At 55.9% G+C, this 19,367-nt stretch overlaps 1 protein-coding gene across 1 annotated transcript; it reads right to left on the bottom strand.

Moving 5' to 3' along the window:
• Positions 1-1,172: 1,172 nt before the first annotated feature.
• Positions 1,173-13,449, bottom strand: LOC128274113 (apolipophorins). Its single transcript, XM_053012202.1, has 8 exons — positions 13,368-13,449; positions 11,761-11,787; positions 7,710-11,691; positions 7,519-7,648; positions 2,134-7,446; positions 1,938-2,070; positions 1,554-1,876; positions 1,173-1,463 (listed from the first exon to the last, which is right to left on the bottom strand). Exons 1-8 carry the CDS (start codon positions 13,447-13,449, stop codon positions 1,437-1,439), a joined length of 10,017 nt encoding a protein of 3,338 aa, XP_052868162.1. The 3' UTR covers positions 1,173-1,436.
• Positions 13,450-19,367: the final 5,918 nt, after the last annotated feature.

Consider the following 19,367-nt stretch of genomic DNA (forward strand, 5'->3'; position numbering starts at 1 on the left):
GGGTAGAAGCTAAATTTATCCTTTCTACCCTTATTGGTTGCTCTGAGTGCTGTTTCTACATTTTAACTGTTCTTTGCATCATTATATTCTTGCGTATACCTTTTCCGAGCACTTGCAATTTATTATTAAAAGCTACTGAAACTATACTTTTAAAAGCTTGAAGCTTCTTCGAACAACTTTGTGTCCCTCTTTAAACTGTCGTGTTTTAGTTTATGTTGTAGGTGCTTGGTGCCCGTAATTTATGCTTGGAGCAAACTAATTGATTATTTGATTAAAAATGACAGAATTTTCCAGTTAAGCTAACATGTTTCAAATGGGCATCTAATCTTCTAATAGACACGAATCCAATATTGATCCAAACCAGTTAACTAACTTTGAATTTTACAAACAGCGGACCCTGCGATTATTCGTTTCTGAGCATAAGGGAACCTCGCCCTCACCCCGAAATAGGCCACGAATGACCAGCGTAGGCCGTTGGCAGTCGCAGCCTGGCCCCTTAATACCCTTAACGCAAATTGACCTAAGCGAACGGATAAACACAATTTTCAGCATTGTCGTGGCAGGGCCACAGATATGTGCAAAATATTCAATTAACGAACGGAACGAAATCAAACGGCAGCCGACTACCGTGGTCCACAAACGCCGGAACCGGAAGGCCGACCGGCTAAGGCTCGGGGAACGATCCACGATCGCCCATATTTAAAGCTATTTTATTTGTATGCGGATTAGATTACGCTTACGGAGCCCCTGCCATCGGATCGGAGTTCATTGGATTTCGATTGAAACGGCGATTCGATTCAATCAGCACACTACACGGACCAGAGAAGCATCAGAGGGGTCTGTTTGGCGGGGACACGGCGGCAGAGAATTGCGTTTCCGGAATGGTAAATGATCCTGTTTGATTGGAAATGAGGCAGTCGCCGAGGGTCGCCGGCTGTGCTGTGTTTAATTGGACAGAGTAAAATGGCCGGATGTTAGCGCACTGCCACCGATGGTTTGGGTGTCACTTACCACCTCCCCATCGCTCTCTGGTCAGCATTCGGACAATGTTAGTGACGTGTTACAGCTTTAAGAACGTCCAACGGACAACGGCGAGCGCTTAAAGTAGGAGGCTCCCGCCCGCCCCGAATGCCATGCAACAGCAACTGACGGAGTGTTTTTGGTAACGTCACAATATTTATTTCAACCAAGCATGTAAATGATGTTTAAATGTTGTCCATGAAGAAGAGTGCTGAAATCGTAGATTCCATCCTCTTCGCTTGCACCTTCGCTTGCCGTTCCCGTTGTGACTCTCGTGGTGGCCGCCGCTCCGACGGGTTCTAGACACCTTGCGGCGGGTATCGATGATGATGTCCGCCGAAGCCCCAGGCGCTCCGCTTCCGCTTACAATAAATACAACTGCTACAGTGATTTGGTTCAGAGACATTCAGCGCCGCCTATCCCTTAGCTCCGCCAGCTTTCTTCTGCAACGCGCAAACACAATGGACAACAAGAAACAGGTTAAGGTCAAGCTACTCCCGCGAAAGGATGCCGATTTAGTGGACCGTTCTTACCGATGGCGGCAGCATCTGAACGTCGGTGGCGGAGCAGACCGCCTCCGGGTGGAGACCGCCGCGCAGGTAGCACAGGCAGTCGTTGGTCGTTTCCGTTCGCGACAGCTGATCCGCCAGCACGGCGGCAACGATCGAAATGAACTGCTTCTTGTCCTTCGGCGTCTTCTGCTGGGAGAAGTTCTGCAGCACGAAGAAGTTACCGCCCGATCGCTCGACCGCGACCACACCGGCCACGTCGTCGTACTTCAGGGCCTTCCGCTGGTCGGCCGAGCCGACGACGCGCTTCTTGTCGTTGATCGGGAACACCACCTTCTCGTTGAAGCCTGGAATCGGACCGCGGTTAGTACTCCGGGATCCGGATTTCCGCAAGCCAGTCACACTTACCAACAATCGATTTGACCTTCGACTGGTCCTTAGTGTTCGCGAGACCGAGGTTCTTCAGGGGGGCGATCATGTTGAGTGAAACGCCTCGCAGCCGCACGTTGGCCACTCCAAGCGCTGCACCGAGAGCGCGGCCCTACAAAAATCAGCTCATGGTTAGGCCCAGAAACCACAGAACCCCCCCTTAGGCAGGACTTACCGGATGAGCGATTTCGAACGAGTCCGAGCGAACGATCAGCACCGACTTGCTGGCGGTGGCCCGGAACGGGTAAGAGAATGCTTGTTGCACGGCGTTCACCTCGCTGGTGGCTCCCAGGTCTTCGCGGACCTGCTCGCCCGCATCTTGGAGCGTCTGCAGCACCTTGTCGACCGGTTCGTAGCCCGTCTTCAGTCCCTTGCAGTGCTGCGGTCCACTCAGGTCCGCCTGGCCCAGCTTGCCGGTGTAGTCCAGCTTGCCACCGCTCGAGAAGAGGCTCGTGTACTTGCTGGTCTTGCTGTACCCGATCACGGCCACGTTCACGTCGCTGATGCCCGTTGCCTTCAGCTCCTTGCGCAGGTCGTTGATCGTGGCCTGCACCAGCTCCCCGAGCAGCGGTCCCAGTGTCGTATCAACCACCACCACCACGTCGGCCTTCTTCTGCGGTGCCTTCACCGAGAACCAGTCGCCCACGTCCACCGTGCGGCCCTCGTCCGTCGAACACTTGTGGCACTGGCTAGGCGCAGCCGTCGGGATACCGTACAGGCTGCAGGTCGAAGCGTAGAGCTGTGCAATCTCACAGGCGGCCTCTTCCGCCCCCTTTTCCCCAGCATCGTGGGCCGCGTGGTTACACGCTTCCTTGTAGTCGGCCGAGTCGCGCAGGTACGAGCAGAGCTTCAGCGACGAGTCGGAACCGAAGAACTTGGAGCAGGTCGGATTCGAGTGCTCGTGCGAATCGTGTCCGTGGTCGGCGACGGCACCACATGCCGCGCTCGTTTTGTAGTGGTTCGCAAAGACGGTCGATCCGTCCGCGATCTTGCCGTCCGGAAGGGCAAGATCGTCGTACGGCTCGTGGTTTCCGTTACCGAGCAGACCGCGCAGACGGCCGAGGTAGAAGCCGGACACGAAGAAGTGACAGATCTTCAGGTCGGTCGTGCACATCACCTGGGCGCCGTACCGGGTGCCCACGGTGACGGTGTAGTACTTGCGGAACGCGTACACATCACCCTTGTGAATCGGCAGATCGGTTTCCTTGCCATTGAACTTCACCGCTCCACTGCTGGTCAGCTCCACCGACGAGTCCCGGTCGAGCAGTGTCACCGACTTCAGATGGCCGGCGTCCATGTCCGCGACGAGGCTGAAGTTTCCATCGACAAAGTCGGCGGCCAGCAGGTACGAGCAGCTGCCCGGGAACGTAAAGTGTTTGTCGTCGAACGTGAAGAAGTGACCTCCGTCGGCCAGCTGACCGTGCATGCTGAACAGTGGGACACGTGCGAACGGATTGAACGCGTACAGACGCAGCTGGTGGACCAAGTCCCGGAGCGAGAACATCTTCTCGTTCCGGACAAAGTTCCACGGACTGAACTGGACGCTCGATACGTAAGGGACCAGTTTGAAAGTGACGAACGACGTCAGACTATCGCTACCGAAGGTCGGCTCGGACAAGTGAAGATTGGCGCTCGAGATGAGCCGCTCCACGATCAGGTTGATGGCCTTCACGAAGCTTACGGCGATAGCCTTCAGTTCCTCGACATCGTTGACCGGCTTGCCGTCCAGCTTGCTGCTGACGTACCGGTTGATCGCTCCGGTGAACTCCTTGATCTCCGGCACCGGGTAAAGGTCTTCGACCAACACCAGCACCTCCCGCAGCAGCTGGTAGGCGTACCGATCGAGCCCATCGAAGTACTGCTTCAGTGTTTCCTGCACCGCCTTGAACTCGTCGAACGACTCGACGTAGTCCTGGGCGAGCTTGTACAGATCCTTAAACTCCTTCTCCAGCGCCTGGACGGCCCGGGTGAGCGTTTGGGCGAACGTCTTGAACAGCTCCGACACGTTGCCGGCGATCTTATTGAAGTCCTCCTCGAACACCTTCAGCGCCTTGACGGTGCGCTCGAACATGGCCACCACCAGTTTGACCGTTTCTTCGTACACGTTAAACAGCATCGCCTCCACCTTCGCGGAGAGTTCCTTCAGCGCCGGCAGCACCTTCGTGTTGAACGTCTCCACCAACGTCCCGGTGACGTCACTCACGATGGCGGAAATCTTGCGGAAGCTCTCGACGTACACCTGCGACAGATTGCCAAACACCTCGGCAACCGCCTCGAACACCTTCGAGGCCGCTCGCACGAACTCGGCGATGGTCGGATCGCTCATCACGTCTTCCTGCAGCTTCTGCAGCTGCTTCCGGTAGCTTTCCTGGAACTTGCCAAAGTCCGGCAACGCGTTGAGCACGTTCTTCGACAGCGTGGACACTTCCTGCGTCAGTTTGCCGTACCGCTGCGTAATGTCGTCCTTCACAACACCAAAGTCACCCTGCAGCTGCTTGTTGAGTGCGACCACGAACGTCTTCGCGTTCGCTTCGTCCACCTTGTACTCGGTCGACAGGAAGTGCGTCGCGTCCAGCGTCACCTTGGCGGTCAGCAGCGGCTTCCCTTCGCCGACCACGTTCAGCAGGATCGCCTTATCGACGCCGAACGAGCCGTCGGCGCTGAAGAACGGATCTTGCTTGAAGGCGAACGATGCCGACGTTAGGCCACTCAGCTGCGACTCGAACACTACCGGACGGTTTGGCACAAGCCGGACGGTGGACGTGAAATCGGCCCGGTACTTCTTGATATCGAACGATCCGTGCGCTCGCACAAAGTCCTCGCCGAAGCGCGTGAGCAGGAAGTCGAACTGTTCCGGGCTTCCGAAGAAGTAGCTACCGAAGGTGTAGCCTTCGAAGGGTAGCGTCAGTGAACCGGCCGCACTGGCTTGGCGGTTCGCAAACGACAGTGCCGAGTGCCCGCTGAAGCCACAGTTCAGTCCCAGTCCCTTGCTGCTGACGCTCGCCTCCGACGTAATGTTGAAGCCCCGGTACGACTGGTCACCGTTGACGTACCGCACCTTGGCGACGATCTTGTCGCTGGCCTTCTTGAAGATGTCAAACTCGACCGACCCGTCCGCGGCGTGTTTCTCCCCATCCAGGCTACCCTTGGCGCGGACTGCCAGCGCCTTGATGGTCGGGTGCGAGAACGTCAACGCTCCACTCGCACTGACACCGGCCGCCCCGAGGGCCTTCGTTTCGGCGCGCACCCCAAACGTGGCCTTGTTGTCCGGATCGTTCTTCCGGTCGAGGTAGAACGAAACGCTACCATCGAACAGCCCAAACTTGTCCTTCGGCACACTGAACACCCCTTCGACGGCGACGGTACGCGTCGGCAGGATTAGACTGGCGCCGGCCGACGACGGATGGATGTACAGCAGGTACTGGTACTTCGGTTGCTTCTTCTCCTTCAGCTGCACGTCGGTCGTGTGGTCAAGCTGCAGCCCGTTGGCACTCGTCTTGGCCGACAGCCCAAACTCGTGGTCGTACCCGAGCTGCTGCAGTTCCACCGAGACGAGGGCCTCGTGTTTGAACGAGTTCGTATCGGCACGCTCCAACTTCGACGCCAGCTCCACGTTCGTACACTTCTTCGCCTCGTCACACAGCGCCATCTTCAGCCGGAAGTTGTTCGGATGGACGTGAGCGTCGTACAGTACCGTGTTCTTACCGATCGCGGCCGTCAGCTTGACCGAGGCCCCCGATTCGGAGAGCCGCTCGCGCACCACCTTAAACGTCGCGCTCTGTTGCTTATCGTACAGTTTCACACTGCCCTGGCCTTCGATTACGCTCCCGGAACCGTGCTCCTTGACGGAGTAGTCGGCGTAGCCGCTCAGAATGTCCTTTCCGCCTTCCGAAGCCCGGAAGCTAAGTCCCTTGCCGTTGGCGCCCGGTTTCGCGTTCACCTCCACCGTGAACTGGTTCGCGTTCAGCTTCGGCGCATCGCCGTACAGCTTGAAGTAGAACGTCTGGTAGCTGTCAAAGTTGCCCTCCACGTTCGCCTCCAGGTCGAAGTCGGCCAAATTTTGCACCTTCGCCTCCGCCTTGAAGGCACTGTGGCCAAGCGCCTTGTAGCTACCGTACACCTTCACCGTCTTGCCCGGGTAGCCGAGGGTGAAGTCGACCGACGGGTTCGAGTCCGTCATGACGACCGCATTCTCGACGCTGTACTTCTTGCCATCGGCCGTCACCAGCAGCTTCGTGTTGTACGCACTGCCGGCCGCTTTGGCGTGCTTGAACGTCACGTCTACGCTGCGCACGTTCTCAAACTCGGACTTGAGCGTCAGGTGAACCTGCACATCGTCCGCCGACGGTGCCTTGGCCGAGCCCGAGAAGTCAAAGTTCTTGCCCTGTCCGTACGACACCTTCAGCGCTCCGTTCGTCGCAAGTGATCCACCATCCTTGGCGTCGTACGTGTACGAGCCTTCCGCGGCGATCGGGTCCACGTTGGGCAGGGCCAGCTTCAGGTTGCCGTTGCCCCGGGCCAGATTACCCTTGGCGTGCGTCGTCACGGACGCAACCTGACCGTTGTAGTCCACCGAGCCACTGTAGTCGAGCTCGTGCACACCGTCGTCGGTTTCGGGCTGCAGATACTTGCCGTTCGAAGCGACCGCCAGCTTGAAGGAGGATAGCGCGAGCGCCACCTTCAGATCGTGGTTCGCAGGCTTGCCGTGGCCACCGACGTGGTAGTACCCATCGACCTGGGCCCCAAAGTCGGCTCCGTACTTGCCGCCAACGCGATACTTGGCGTGATGCTCACAGTACTCGTCCACATCCAGCGTTAGTTCGGCCGTCTGCGGAAGCAGCTCTCCGGACAGCTTCAAGCTACCGGACGCCGCCCGGTAAGTACCTGCCGGGACGTGCTTCACTCCGACGTCGACCTTAACCGTCTTCGAGTCCAGATCGCTGTATACCACCGTGTGGGCGGACTCGAACAGCTTGGCCTTGAAGTCTGCATCCTTAAGCTCACCGGTCCACTGTACCGAGCGCTGCTTGCCACCCGGCAGCCGGTCGTACAGGTTGGTCACCATCTTGCCGAACTTTTTCTCGCCCTTCGTCGAAACGTCTCGCTTGAAGTCACCGCCCAGTTGACGTCCGGTCGGCAGCACGAGGCTGAACTTGCTCGAGAACGTTCCGTCCACTGGTTTCGGGTTGCCCTGGCCTTGCAGGTTCAACTCGTACCGCTCTGAGAACACCTCCACCACGTTCTTGCTGTCGAAGCTCGTTTGCGTGACCTTGTTCTTCGTCTCGAAGTGCACCACCTTGGCGTTGTCCTTCTCGAAGTCGTAGAAAAAGTCCACCGACACATCGTACACCGGAGCGACCACCTTGAACTTGCTGTCCAGCTTCACTTTGCGGTCCTGCTTCAGGAAGCTAACCACGGCGAACAGGTCGCCCTGTCCCTTGTCCGACTTCATCTCACCGTTACCATCGAACAGGTCCTTCACCGTAAACTGCACCCGGATGAGAAAGAGGATCGCCATTAGCCCCACTGGTGGGAACCTTCAAGTCCATAGTCCACTTACCGTGAATTTGCCGTTGGGGTCCTCGCCACGTTCCAGCTTGAAGTCGTACGTAGCGAACTCTTCCTTGTCGACCAGAACCTTCGCGTTGGACAGGACGTTCGCAGCGTTGAACACGACCGTCAGCGCAAGCCTAAAACGGGAACCACAGATTAGACACTGGACGGCGCACCCATCACATCTATGGGACCTACTTGTACGGAGCGGCTTTGTCGGCGGCAACCAGCGCACCCTCCAGGTTCAGTTCACCCTCCTGGCTGGTGAACCGGTTCGTGACCGCGCCGTTCAGCTCGACCTTGGTCCCAGTGCTGGCCGTCAGCCGGTTGCTGAAGCGACTCTTGTTCTGCTCCACGATACGCTTCGCGAAGAACTTGAAGAAGTGCTTGTTGAGTGACCCACCCACCTGCACGTCGTAGTCACCGGCCGTCTTCTCGTTGTACTTCGCGTCGACGCTGGCCGCAACCTTGTACTTCTCGTACGCGTACTCGCCGTCCAGCAGGAACTGGTTCCGGTTCGTGGCAAAGTCCAACCGTAGCGTCTGCTTCGGCACCTGCAGCTTGTTGGTCAACTTCAGCGACTCCAGTCCCTTGGCGTCCGGTTTCAGCGTAAACTCGGCCAGCTGGCTGAGCTCGTACTTGGCCGTCGGATTGGCCAAATCCTTGCCGGTCGCGAACGAGAGCAGGTTCTTGAACGAGTTCTCCGTGTACGCCACCTCGAGGTGCGCCTTGAAGTTCTTGGCCGCATCGCTCGGTGTTCGCTTCTCCAGCTGCAGATTCACGTGCCGCAGGTCAAAGTCAAGGTGGCCCACGACGTTGCTCACCACCTGGTCGACGGTGACGTCGACGGCGGCATCGAAGCTACCCTCACTGTTCGACACCACGTGCCCATTGACGGTGGTTTTCGGAGCGTACGGGCTTGTCCATTCAATGTTCTCCAGGTGATACTTGCGTTTGCCACCCTCCAGCTGCTCAACCACAATCTTGCCCGTGGTCTGCACGATCTTCGACACCTGTGCGTCGCCTTTCGGCGAGCGGATCGTAAAGATCGGCACGTACTCGTCGCGACCACCCGAGGCTCCCTTCTCGAACCCGATCTTGGCCAGGTACTCTTCGGCTCCGTTGTGAGCCAGCGCGTACAGCGCCACTTCCTTGTCGTTGTTGTTCACGCCCAGCTGGAAGTCCACGTTGCGGATCGGTGACTCCAGGGTGGCCTTCACGTACAGCTCGGCACCGGTCACACCTTCCAGGCGCAGGTTGGTCAAGCGTTTCGTCTGCGAGCCGGGCGTATCGAAGCTCAGCAGCAGCGACACGTGCTTCGGGTTGCTGTTATCGAGCTGGCCGGAGAAGTGGAACTGTGGTTCCACCTCCAGGTACACCTCGAACACCTCCTCCGTGCGCTGGTGGTCTCGGTTGGCCACACAAACCGTCACCCCGATGAAGGGGTTCAGATTGTCGAAACAGGCCGTGTACTTGTTGCCCAGCTCGTGACGCTTGGCCGGCAGGGTGATGAGCTGATTGCCACGTTCCCGCGTCACAAACACCTCGCGGAAGGTGACCGACACCAGTTCCTGCTTGTTCCGGAGCGTGTCCACAGTTAGGTCGTAAGCGGACGCATCCCGCAGCGCAAACTTGACGGCTGCTCCGGTCGACGAGTGGCCAGAAACGGCCACCTGCAGACCGGTCATCACGTTGAATGCGTCGACGCTGAGCGTTCCGGTCACCTCGAAGCTAGCGCTCGGTGCCAGCTTCACGTTGAACTTGGCGTTGCTGTAGTCCTTCACCAGTGCCTTCAGGTCCACGTCGACGGCCGCATCTAGCCGGGCCACTCCGGCACCGTGCGCCGACAGCCTCAGCGGAAGTCCGAGCGCCGTGCTGTACACGAGGTCCGTGTCCAGGAACAGGGCGTGGTGTTCGAACGTGCGCTCGAACTTCTTGGCACCCTCCACCAGCTTATCGAAGCACTCGAGCGCCTTGTCCAGGAACTCGTCCGGGTTGGTCGGCACATTGTCGCCGGTGCTGAGGAAGAACAGCTCCGAACCGAACACCTTCAGCGTCATATCGAGATTAAAGTCCTGCAGTGCGTCATTGTGCAGATCCACCGTTTTGGCCAGTGCGCGGATATCCTCGCGGATGCCACGACGGAACCGTTCCTTCGCCTTGTCCGACAGCTTCTGGTACTGCTGTACCACACGGTCGTACGCGCTCTGCAGGTCCAGACCCGAGAAGAAGCCTTTCGGGCCAAAGTAGTGCTCCACCAGGCGCTCCAGATTGTCCTGACGGCCCTCCAGCTCGAACACGTTCACCGCATTACCGAACAGTTCCGCGGTAAAGTTGACCCCCACCGATTTCGGGAGGAAACTCTTCTGCGAGTAGATAACGCTGGCTTCCGCACTGGCCCCGACTCCGAGCGATTCGACGGCGTACGAGAACTCGCGGTTAAACGAGTACCGCCGTACGTCGAACGGGAACTTGTTCGAGGTGCGCAGCTTACCGAAGTGTTGGCGGGCGGCCTCACGCGTCGTATCAACCGAGGCGCGTAGACTTGCGAGGTGCGACGTGATAAACGAACCGACCTGGTACACCTTCTCCTGATCCAGCAGCGCCTTCAGCTCGTTCGCCACATTAGCCGACGGACACTCGACCAGCGACAGGTACGCGTGGATCCGAATCTCCGAGTCTTCGCTCGCGTCCTTCAGCGTGTTGAGGGCAGCAGCGACCACCTTCTTGTTGCACGACGCCGCCGGCAGTGCCTGCAGAGCGGCCACGCGAACCCGCGACGAAGCTCCCGGTCCGGTGCAGGTCAGCACCTTGTCCAGCAGCGGGGCAACCAGATTGTCCGAGTTGCGGACTCCCTTCAGGACGGCCACAATCGTGTCCTCGTCGGCGCGCGTGCTGCTCTGGCACTTGCCCAGCTTGGTACCGAACTTGTTCGAGATTTCCTTCACGTCCGCCGACTGGCAGCCGTGTTTCTGGCAGTACTTGCTGACGAGCGAACCCACACTCAGGTACGCCTCGCGCGGCGGGTTCCCATCGAGCAGCTTGTTGACCGCCTTCAGTGCTTCCTTCGTCATCGAGTTGACCAGGTTCAGAGACACAAACGCCAGCTTTTGCTCCTGGGCGTCGGTGATTTCCTTGTTCTTGTACAGCTGCGTGATGGCCTCAACGGCATCACCCGTTCCGACGCGGAACAGCGCATCCAGGTAGACCTTGCGCGATAGTGACTTGTTCGGGGCAACACTGCCAGCCTTCACCTGGTTGTACAGCGTCAGGAAGTCTTCCTTCGTGGAGAAGCGCATCAGTTGGATCAGCTCCAGGAACAGGTTCGAAGTCTTTTTGCCCACCGCCCCATTGACGTACGAATCGATGGTCGCCCGCAGTTCCTGCTTGACGACGGCCAAGTTTCCGGCCGACCGTTGGTCGGGGTTCTCGAAAATAACCGAACGGGATTCCGCATTGCCAGCCAGTGCCGGTGCAGCACCACCCTGCTGGCCGGTCAGCGTCAGCTTCGTCGTCATCTTGGCCGTCACGCCAACCTTATCCTTCAGGTACGGCATGTACTGGTACTCTTCGCCCAGCTTGACCGACTCCAGCAGTCCATCCTTGAATGTTTGTTGGCTGTTGTAGTAGCTCTCCAACAGTGGCGTCGACTTGATGCCGGCCTTGCTGTTGACGATGCGCGTCACAAAACTGTTCGATAGCGACTCCCGGTAGGCGCAGTTGCTCAGGTCACGCGACTTGCTCACGACGGTCGCCCCGCCGGACGTGTGGCTCGAGTAGTCCGTCCGGCAGACGCCAAACACGTCCGTCTCGACGCTCTTATCCTGGGCCGACTGGAAGAGTGACACCAGACCGCGCTTCACGTTCACCGAGAAGTCGGTATCGTCGGCCTCGGCACAGAGTTGCGGTGCGAGCTCATCGTTCGAGAGCGCAAACTGGACCGGCTTGCCGATTTCGTCCCCGAACGGTGTCTTCTTGCCGTCCGGTGCGTACGACGTTAGCGACAACACCTTCAGCGTGTACTGGCAGTTGTCGCCGGCGTACAGCTGCATCTTGCCCTCGACCTTCAGGGTCGTTTCCTTGTTGGCCGCCGCATCCGACTGCTGGATCTGGACGTAGCTGTCCACATCGTAGTTGTAGAACGTGCCGGGCTTGAAGCTGTACTTGCTAGACTTGTCCGCTGCGAAACCGAAACGGGATTAGGTTAGGCTCAAAGTGGCACACTCGGGGCACTCACCCAGATACTTACGTGTTGGGCACCCGGTTTTGCAGGAGGCTAGCGGGATGAAACGTCAAAAAAGAAAGCAAAACATCGATTAGCTCTAGCGACTCCATCTCAACGGGGCCGCGGCGCTTGCATAACGCCTGGGATGCCCCGGCCGGCCGAGTGTGTTGACCCGTTGCGTGATAGTACGCCACGGTGTCAGAGGTTTATCTGTTATTTGAAAAATCCGCTCTGACCCCAACGATCGAAAGGCCATCGGACGGACGGACAGACGGGGCAGGAACAGTCGTCTAGGTCCTATGGCGCTGATAAGCTGGGCCGCCATTATGATTCGCCTACTTTGGCTCGCTTTCGCTGTCGATCCTGAACTTGACATTGGACTCCCGGATCATCGCTGCCACTGACCGTTATCAGTCATTCACCACACAAATCGCCGCGCAGGCAACGGCCCGGCTAGTTGCAGCTAACTGCAATCAGGCCGTAGGAGCCTAATTTCTTTTCAGCTTATACGTGACGTCAGCAAAGTATACTTCTCATCTGTTGACTCATTCCCCTGGAAACTTCTGGAAGCGCCTGTAAGGCACTGCCGCAGCGGCATTGCCTACTGAGAAAAACATCCCATGTCAACAGTTCGCGTGTTTTCGCCAAATAAATAAAATGGACGTCTAGCGCATGGATGACAGTTGCGGTAGTGGACGTCGATTCTTTTTTAGCGATTAGCTCAACAAACCAGTCAACCAGTGCTCGTTGTTTAGCAAAATTTTCGCAAAAAAAGCTCCAATCTAATTCCGTTGGAATGTGTTCTGTTTACGTGGCGGTTCCATTCCCTTAGGAGGCTTTTCAACATGTCCATCATCACCGGAGCCAGTAAACAGCCCCGATTCTAGCCCCGACTGTTGTTTGAACCGCACAAAACACTCGTCTATGTGTGTTGTGGGGCTCATGTTTTCGATTTTGAACATCGAAACAATCCATCAATCCAGTGAATTGAAGATGTTACGGTTGCGGTACTTTCTAGAGCATTCCGGCAGCGAGCTACTATCGAGTTATTCAATTGACGCCCAGAGCGGAGAAGCTTCGCCGGCGGTCGGTTGGTCAGTTAATTCAATTCATTGAAAAGTATGAAAACAAAACTCAGCTCCCCGGTGCTGTCAATCTTGATTTAGGACGGTGGAACGCTACGCCGACAACACAGATCGCCGAATCAGATCTTCTCCGGGTTCCCAGTTCCGGTCGTTAGCGGTCGATCTTGGGCGGTTTCTGGAGAAACTTTTTGGGCTTTAGGCGCTCCCAAGAATGGCGGAGTTTATTGGAAACTGCAGTCCACACGACACTGCGCCACTAGGCTGGCGGACCTAGGGCGCCCTAAACCTAACTAGCCACGTTCAGTTGACCGTTTACGCGTCACCGACGCCATTACAATTCATTGTCTCAATTATCTCAAATTGTCCTCACACTCTCGCTCGGTTCGGTGTCGGTTCCGGGCATACTACCGCGCATGCACTCCAGACACCAGGCCCTGTTTCCCCCGTTGCTACAGGCTACTCGTTGGAACTACGTTTCAACACAGAACTCCGCCCGGGAACTGTGGTTTGGGACGTTGTTCTACACAGAGAGGAGGGTTCACGTACCTGCGAAAGCACTTTCGAACAGCACTAGCGTCACCAGGAAGCCACAGAGCAGGGACCTCCTGCTGCCGCCAAGGATCCCCATCCTTGTTCCGTGCCTCGATGCACGCACCGTGTCACTCACTGCGCTCACTCACTACCGCTGCCTCACTCACGATCAGGATCAGGATCAACAAGGTGGACAACCACCAGAGTCCGGCGCACATCAAATGGGGTACCACTCGAGAAGGGAGAAAATCCGGCCGTACTTGCACTACCGATCGCTGTCACCGGCGATCCCGGGTGGGTCTCAGGTCGGTCGGGAATAACGGACTCCGACCACGATGGCGTACTTTTATAGAATTTCCCCATACACACACCTAGAAAGCCAGCGGTTGCGCTTGCACTGATAAGCGGGCGGACCCCGCAATCTCTACCGATCCGCCAGCCAGCCAGCCAGCCCGACGGCCACAACCTCCCTAACAAACAGTCACACAACCACACTCACACACACACTCACACACCGAAAAGGAATGCTGTTTGTCTCTCGCTTCTTTGCTTGATCGTGTGGTAGGTAATTCAATTCGGACGATCGGTATGCTGAGCGCCCTAGTGTTGGTGCCTAGTGGGGTGCACACGGTGATACACAATACGACACGATAAGAGCGGAGAGCGATCGAGCCGAGGACCCGCACCGCGCCAAAAGGCAAACAAGGTGAAGCTGACCAGATAAGGCGGGCCGCCGCCGTGGTGATCGGCAAGGAAGTTTCCGTAAGCAACCCGGACACGGATATAACGGACGTCGGCGAGAGCGAGAGATAGAGAGAGCGGACCGATCCGATCTGACGAACAGGCTGACTCAAACCGAATCCAGGCGCTCGGCCAGAGGCAAATTAGAGTCGCTTAGACAGACCGTCGGACGGTCCAAAGTACCTGCCCGCGAGGAAGAACAAAGCAACTGCGGCGGACACCCTGCGGGCGTCAGAGCTGAAGACGCTGAACACTTTGACGACCGATTACGATCGCGCCGTACGATGCTTAGCGATGCTGTTTTAGTAGCATCGTTCGGTGGGCGTCAAAATGTTGTGCGCTTGCGTAAGACACTCACGCAGCCTTTGTCGACGGCCAATTGAACGACGGCGTTATTTGTTGTTCATTGTTTCAGCCGAGGATGATAACTACTGGGTTGTTCATTAAGTTTTGCGGTTCGATAAGAAAAATACAATTTGATGGCCTTGATCGGTATGGCCTCCTTGAACATGAAGCGAGAATCTGGAAGGGCTGCAAAATACGCTTCCACAGCTGTTATAACCTCAAATACCTTCAACACATGAATGTTTTAAGTCTAGAAACAGATGGCCGTCGTTAGGAGTCAAATCTGGCGAATACGATGGATGTTCCAACAATTCGAACTTCACACAGCTCCCTGAAATCCAATACTTCAATCAAAATATTGCTCACACTGCCCAATGAGACGCCTAGAGCTTCTACTAAATACCTTTCAGTCACTCGAAGATTTTCCAATACAACATCCTGTATTTTTCCTACGGTACGGTTCACTGTACTAATTGAAAGTTAAAAGTCCTTATACACTTTCAACATTCGTTTATACAATTCCTTTGCTTTTAAACCTTCCAAAAACAAAAATGGAATCACTGCACGATACTTGATTTTTTCCAATGAAAAAAATACTGGACACGTCGTTCTTAAATGGCTCGTGAACAAAGGATGAAGTGACAGATTAAAATGAAACTTCACTTTCACGTTCATATGAAGAGTGTGCAAACATAGCAAATAAAATTAGGATAATAGTAGTGCCCTTTGATATTGACGCGCAAAACTTATAGAACAACCCAGTAGCCTCAGGGTAGGTTTGAAGAAAACCATCTTAGGAATCCAAAATTGAATTCGAACGCCGGGGCATCGAACGATCATCGGAGGCAGTCCTGCACCAAAGAAGAGGATTACTTAATTTTTCGAGGTTGAATCATTTGTTCACTGCTCAACGAACGAAACTTAGTTCTTGAAGTACTAAACGAAGCACTAATAGCGATTGGCTCACGCTCCCGCGTTCTGCAACCAATGAGCTAGAAATCGATCTTTATAGGTTTCCGATCGAAAAACGGAGACCATTGCCCACCAAATCACACTTCCACGAAAGATTGATGAGCCCAGCACTAGCCTAGACCGGAGTGCTGAGCCGTTGGTACCGAGGCCACGGCGAACTCATTACTTAACGCACCCCGGGAATGTGTGGCCCAGCGAGTGCACTTTTATCATTTGATTATAAATTCTCGCTCCGGTGAAGCTAGTTTTCTTAAATTAATTAATTTCCCACTCGGGGAAAGCGGTAGCGCGGCCTGCATCTTCTAGCGTGTGCTCTATCTCTCTCTCTCTCTCTCTGCCAACGCCGTTCTGTGGGAAAGGAGGAAACATCCCGCCAGCAAGTTCGCCAAGAACTGTGTTTCAGTGCGCCCTGCGCCGGATTACAGGGATTGCCTGCCGGGACGATTCCTTCTGGAATCGGCCCGTGGATTGAGTGATTGAAATTAAATCCCGTATTAAATTACAAACGATTCATTAATCAATCGCTCCGCTCGGTACGGCGGGCCCGGGTCGTTTTTCCCAACCTTAGAAGAAACTGCGGGCCGACCATCGGGGGAACCAGCGGCGAGCATTGCTCGCCGGTGCTCGCCAGGGAAAGCCGTCCGTCCGGGTTGATTGATTAAGTGGAAAATCTCTGCCGTTGAAGTTTGATTTCCATAATGAGTGAAGCTGTAAGTTCGTTCGCGGCCGCCTGCTCGATGGCACGGAACCGTGGCGCTTTAATCAGCCCCAATTGATCAGTCGCCATCTTGGCCGCACGAGACTATTTGCGGTGCGGCGCGATAAGCTTCGAACGGAAGTGGGGAGCCCATTTTCGGCTCCTCGAAACCACGTCAACAGATCGCGCGCACTGTTTGACGTGATGGTGTCCGCGGTCGGATTAGGGTTGCAGGTACGCCACACCACGGCTGACAGCTGATAGCTGATTGTTTGTATTGGGCAGCGGTCATCGCCCTTCGGGCCTGTCGGAAGCACAGTTCGTGCTCTCGGGATGTACAAGATGAGCTGTGAAGGAGCCCTGGCCAAGGAAGCGAAGCTCCGCGGAGTTATGTACTGTACAAACATCTTCTCAAACCCTACTATCAGGTGCCCAGCGTGTGCGTTGGTCCACGGTTGGCCGCCGGATGAATAAAATCGGCTCTGCAGATTAATCGTGGTTTCTTCCGAGCCACACAAAGAATCGTAAAACTGGGCCCCGCAGAGGTCAGCTGCTATCGGCAGGCCATTTGAGTTATTTCGCCATTTTCCGTCAGCGATTCTTTCGTTTCTATTTTTTTTTAATTCTGCCTCCTTTCGACTTGCCGTGCACTATTTCGTCGCTTCCCGTTCGGCGGAGTCAATGTGTTTCCAGCCCAACGCCGGCCCCAAAACCGATAAGCCCCGCGGTGCAGGGTTGATGGTCGACCATTTTTATCGGATGTTTACTTTTGCAGCCAGCGGCTGATTACGGGGCCTGCGTCCGATTCCGGTGCATCGTGCAGCCGGTCCGACTGGAGGAAAATGGAGCTTGCATCCGCGGCAACAATCGTCAACCGGCCTCGTTGACCCCAGGGCATTTTCGTTCGCATCTTCAGACCGTGTTTTTCAGCGCCCAACATTGTGTCAGTGTTGCTTCTTTAATGAAGCCCGAGCTGCGGCACGTAGAATCGTTGGCAGAAGCCAAGCCACGGCGGTCCTTGCATCGCGGAATGGGTCGAATTCAAAGAATGGGTCAACTGCTGTCCGGGCGGCGAATCGGTCTATCAGCGAATGTTGGCCATCGTTTTCTCGCCGGCGATAACCTATTATTCGGCCCCCGATGGGCGGACTGCAGAAGACGGCCCAAAAAGGTGGTGCCGCCGCCTCGGCTGATAGCGCAGCGAGATGTGCTTAATTCATGCACTCCATTGCCACACGACGCCGAGGTCCTAGAGCCGTCGCCGGGCGAGAGCCTGAAGGTCAGGTCCCCTCGGAGCGATAATTATGCTGCCGATTTCGGCCATGCTCCGGAGCCCAAGATCTGGCCCAAGATTTTCTGGCCCCGGCCGAAAGAATGGAACCAACCGGGCAAGTGATTATCAAAAGGTTTCCTCGTCCGCTGCAACGTGTTTCGAGGGCGAGGATCTCGGAAGCCACGGCGTTGCCATCGCTGCTCGTCGACATTAATTATGCACCTCCCAGGGGGTGAGGACGCCTCGGTAATGTAGTCTCTCACATGGCCGGTGGCACTAGTTGGAAAGTCAAATTAATTATTCACCGGGACCGATGAAGTGCAGCAGCAGCCGACAGCCACCAGCTGCAGAAACACTCGTCAACGCGAACACGAATCGATTTTTGGGCATCGGAAACGGATCGGATCAGTTCAATCAGAGTTTTGCCCGGCTAACTATCCGGAAACCACCAACACCACCGGCAGTGATCCGGAACAGTTCAGCCCAGAGTTGGTTTTCCGAGTTTCTTTCTAACCCAACTTTCACCCGACGTCCATACGTAGCCGGAAGTTCAATCATACGTCGATGGGAAAAGTTTTTAACCAAGGACCGATTTACAAGTTACGCTTCCTGGGCCACCGATTGCCAATTAAACGAGCAACACGAGCCAGCTACCAGCAAAGCTGTCGGCCAAAGTTTGGCCACAGACTTCGAAACATTCCATCAATCTACTGTCTGTCACCCGCAGGGACCGGCGCAACGGCGTTTACCCGCCCGAAGATTGATTGTCAAGAGCAACGTCTTTTGAAATCAGTTTAGCGCCGTAATGACCACGCGCTCCGGCGCGTGGCAGATCTCACGCCGGACTACCGGGCCGGAAGTCATCAATTCGATATCGAGTGCCGTCAGCAGCTCCGAAGCGGGGCTCGGTTTTCGGTCGGGCGCCGGTTTCGGATGAGGCGGATTAAATTAAGTTACCACTTCGGTGGCGGCTTCGAGAGATTTTCCAATTATGCTTCCAATCAATGAATGTCGCCCTCAATTTGGTTGAGCATTTGACGCTCCGAAGGCCATTTCGTTCATCTCGCGCCCGCGTACGCTGGAGGATCCGTTTTGTTTTGTGCAAAAACCCTCCTATGACTGGACGAAATTTCCCCAAAGACAGCGACCGACCGACGACCAGAGACGAGTATCGACCAGGGCCAGGACTGGGGGCCCGGTTTGTAGTCCGGACAATGTAAAAGCTTAGCGTGAAAGTGTGAAAACCCTTTTTCGCCCAAGGCCACAACGCTACCGCTCGGTGGAGTTAACCCAGCAAAACCCTGCCGCCTTGTTCCGTAATTACGTGAACACGGGGCAAAGTGCACGGGGCGATACAGCGACAAGGTTTCTGGCCATCAAACACACACACACACACCCACACACGGGTGCGCTTCCATCCGGAAGCGGAAGGACCTTTTTACCTTCGATAATTGCCTCCGGGAATGGCCGTTCCGGGGGCGAAACAATTTCTCGGTCGGAACGGGGACCCCGGCCCGGCTCCTTTGGTGAGTGGATCAGTTTTTCGGGTCGGGTAATTATGACTTTCGCTTCCCGGACCCTTTCGCCATCCGCACACGTCATACTCGGAGGGTACTTCCAGAGCACTCCAGAGCTCTCGATTTCCCACGGCAACCATTTGTCACCCGGCCCTGACTCGGGCTGCTGACGGGCGAAAGGAGCCCGGGGGCAGATCGGCGATGGTTGGCCGAACTCCAAAAAGGTGCCTCCGAACTTCAAGTCCAGTGAAGTTGGATGGATGATAGTTTCCAGCGGCCCGGACGTGAAGTCCTTGTGGATGGTCCTCGTCGTTGAAATTATCTTAATTACTTGTGGACATCGTGCCCGGCACGCGAAGGGATGGCGAATTGCCGAAAAAACGTGTCGAGATAAGTGATTGTGAAATGTATTTGCATTAACACCGTTCCGTTAGTGCCCAGCGATACGGTGGCGTGCTCACGCCAACGGT

This window comes from Anopheles cruzii, chromosome 3 (assembly GCF_943734635.1).
Source record: "Anopheles cruzii chromosome 3, idAnoCruzAS_RS32_06, whole genome shotgun sequence".
Lineage (NCBI taxonomy): Eukaryota > Metazoa > Arthropoda > Insecta > Diptera > Culicidae > Anopheles > Anopheles cruzii.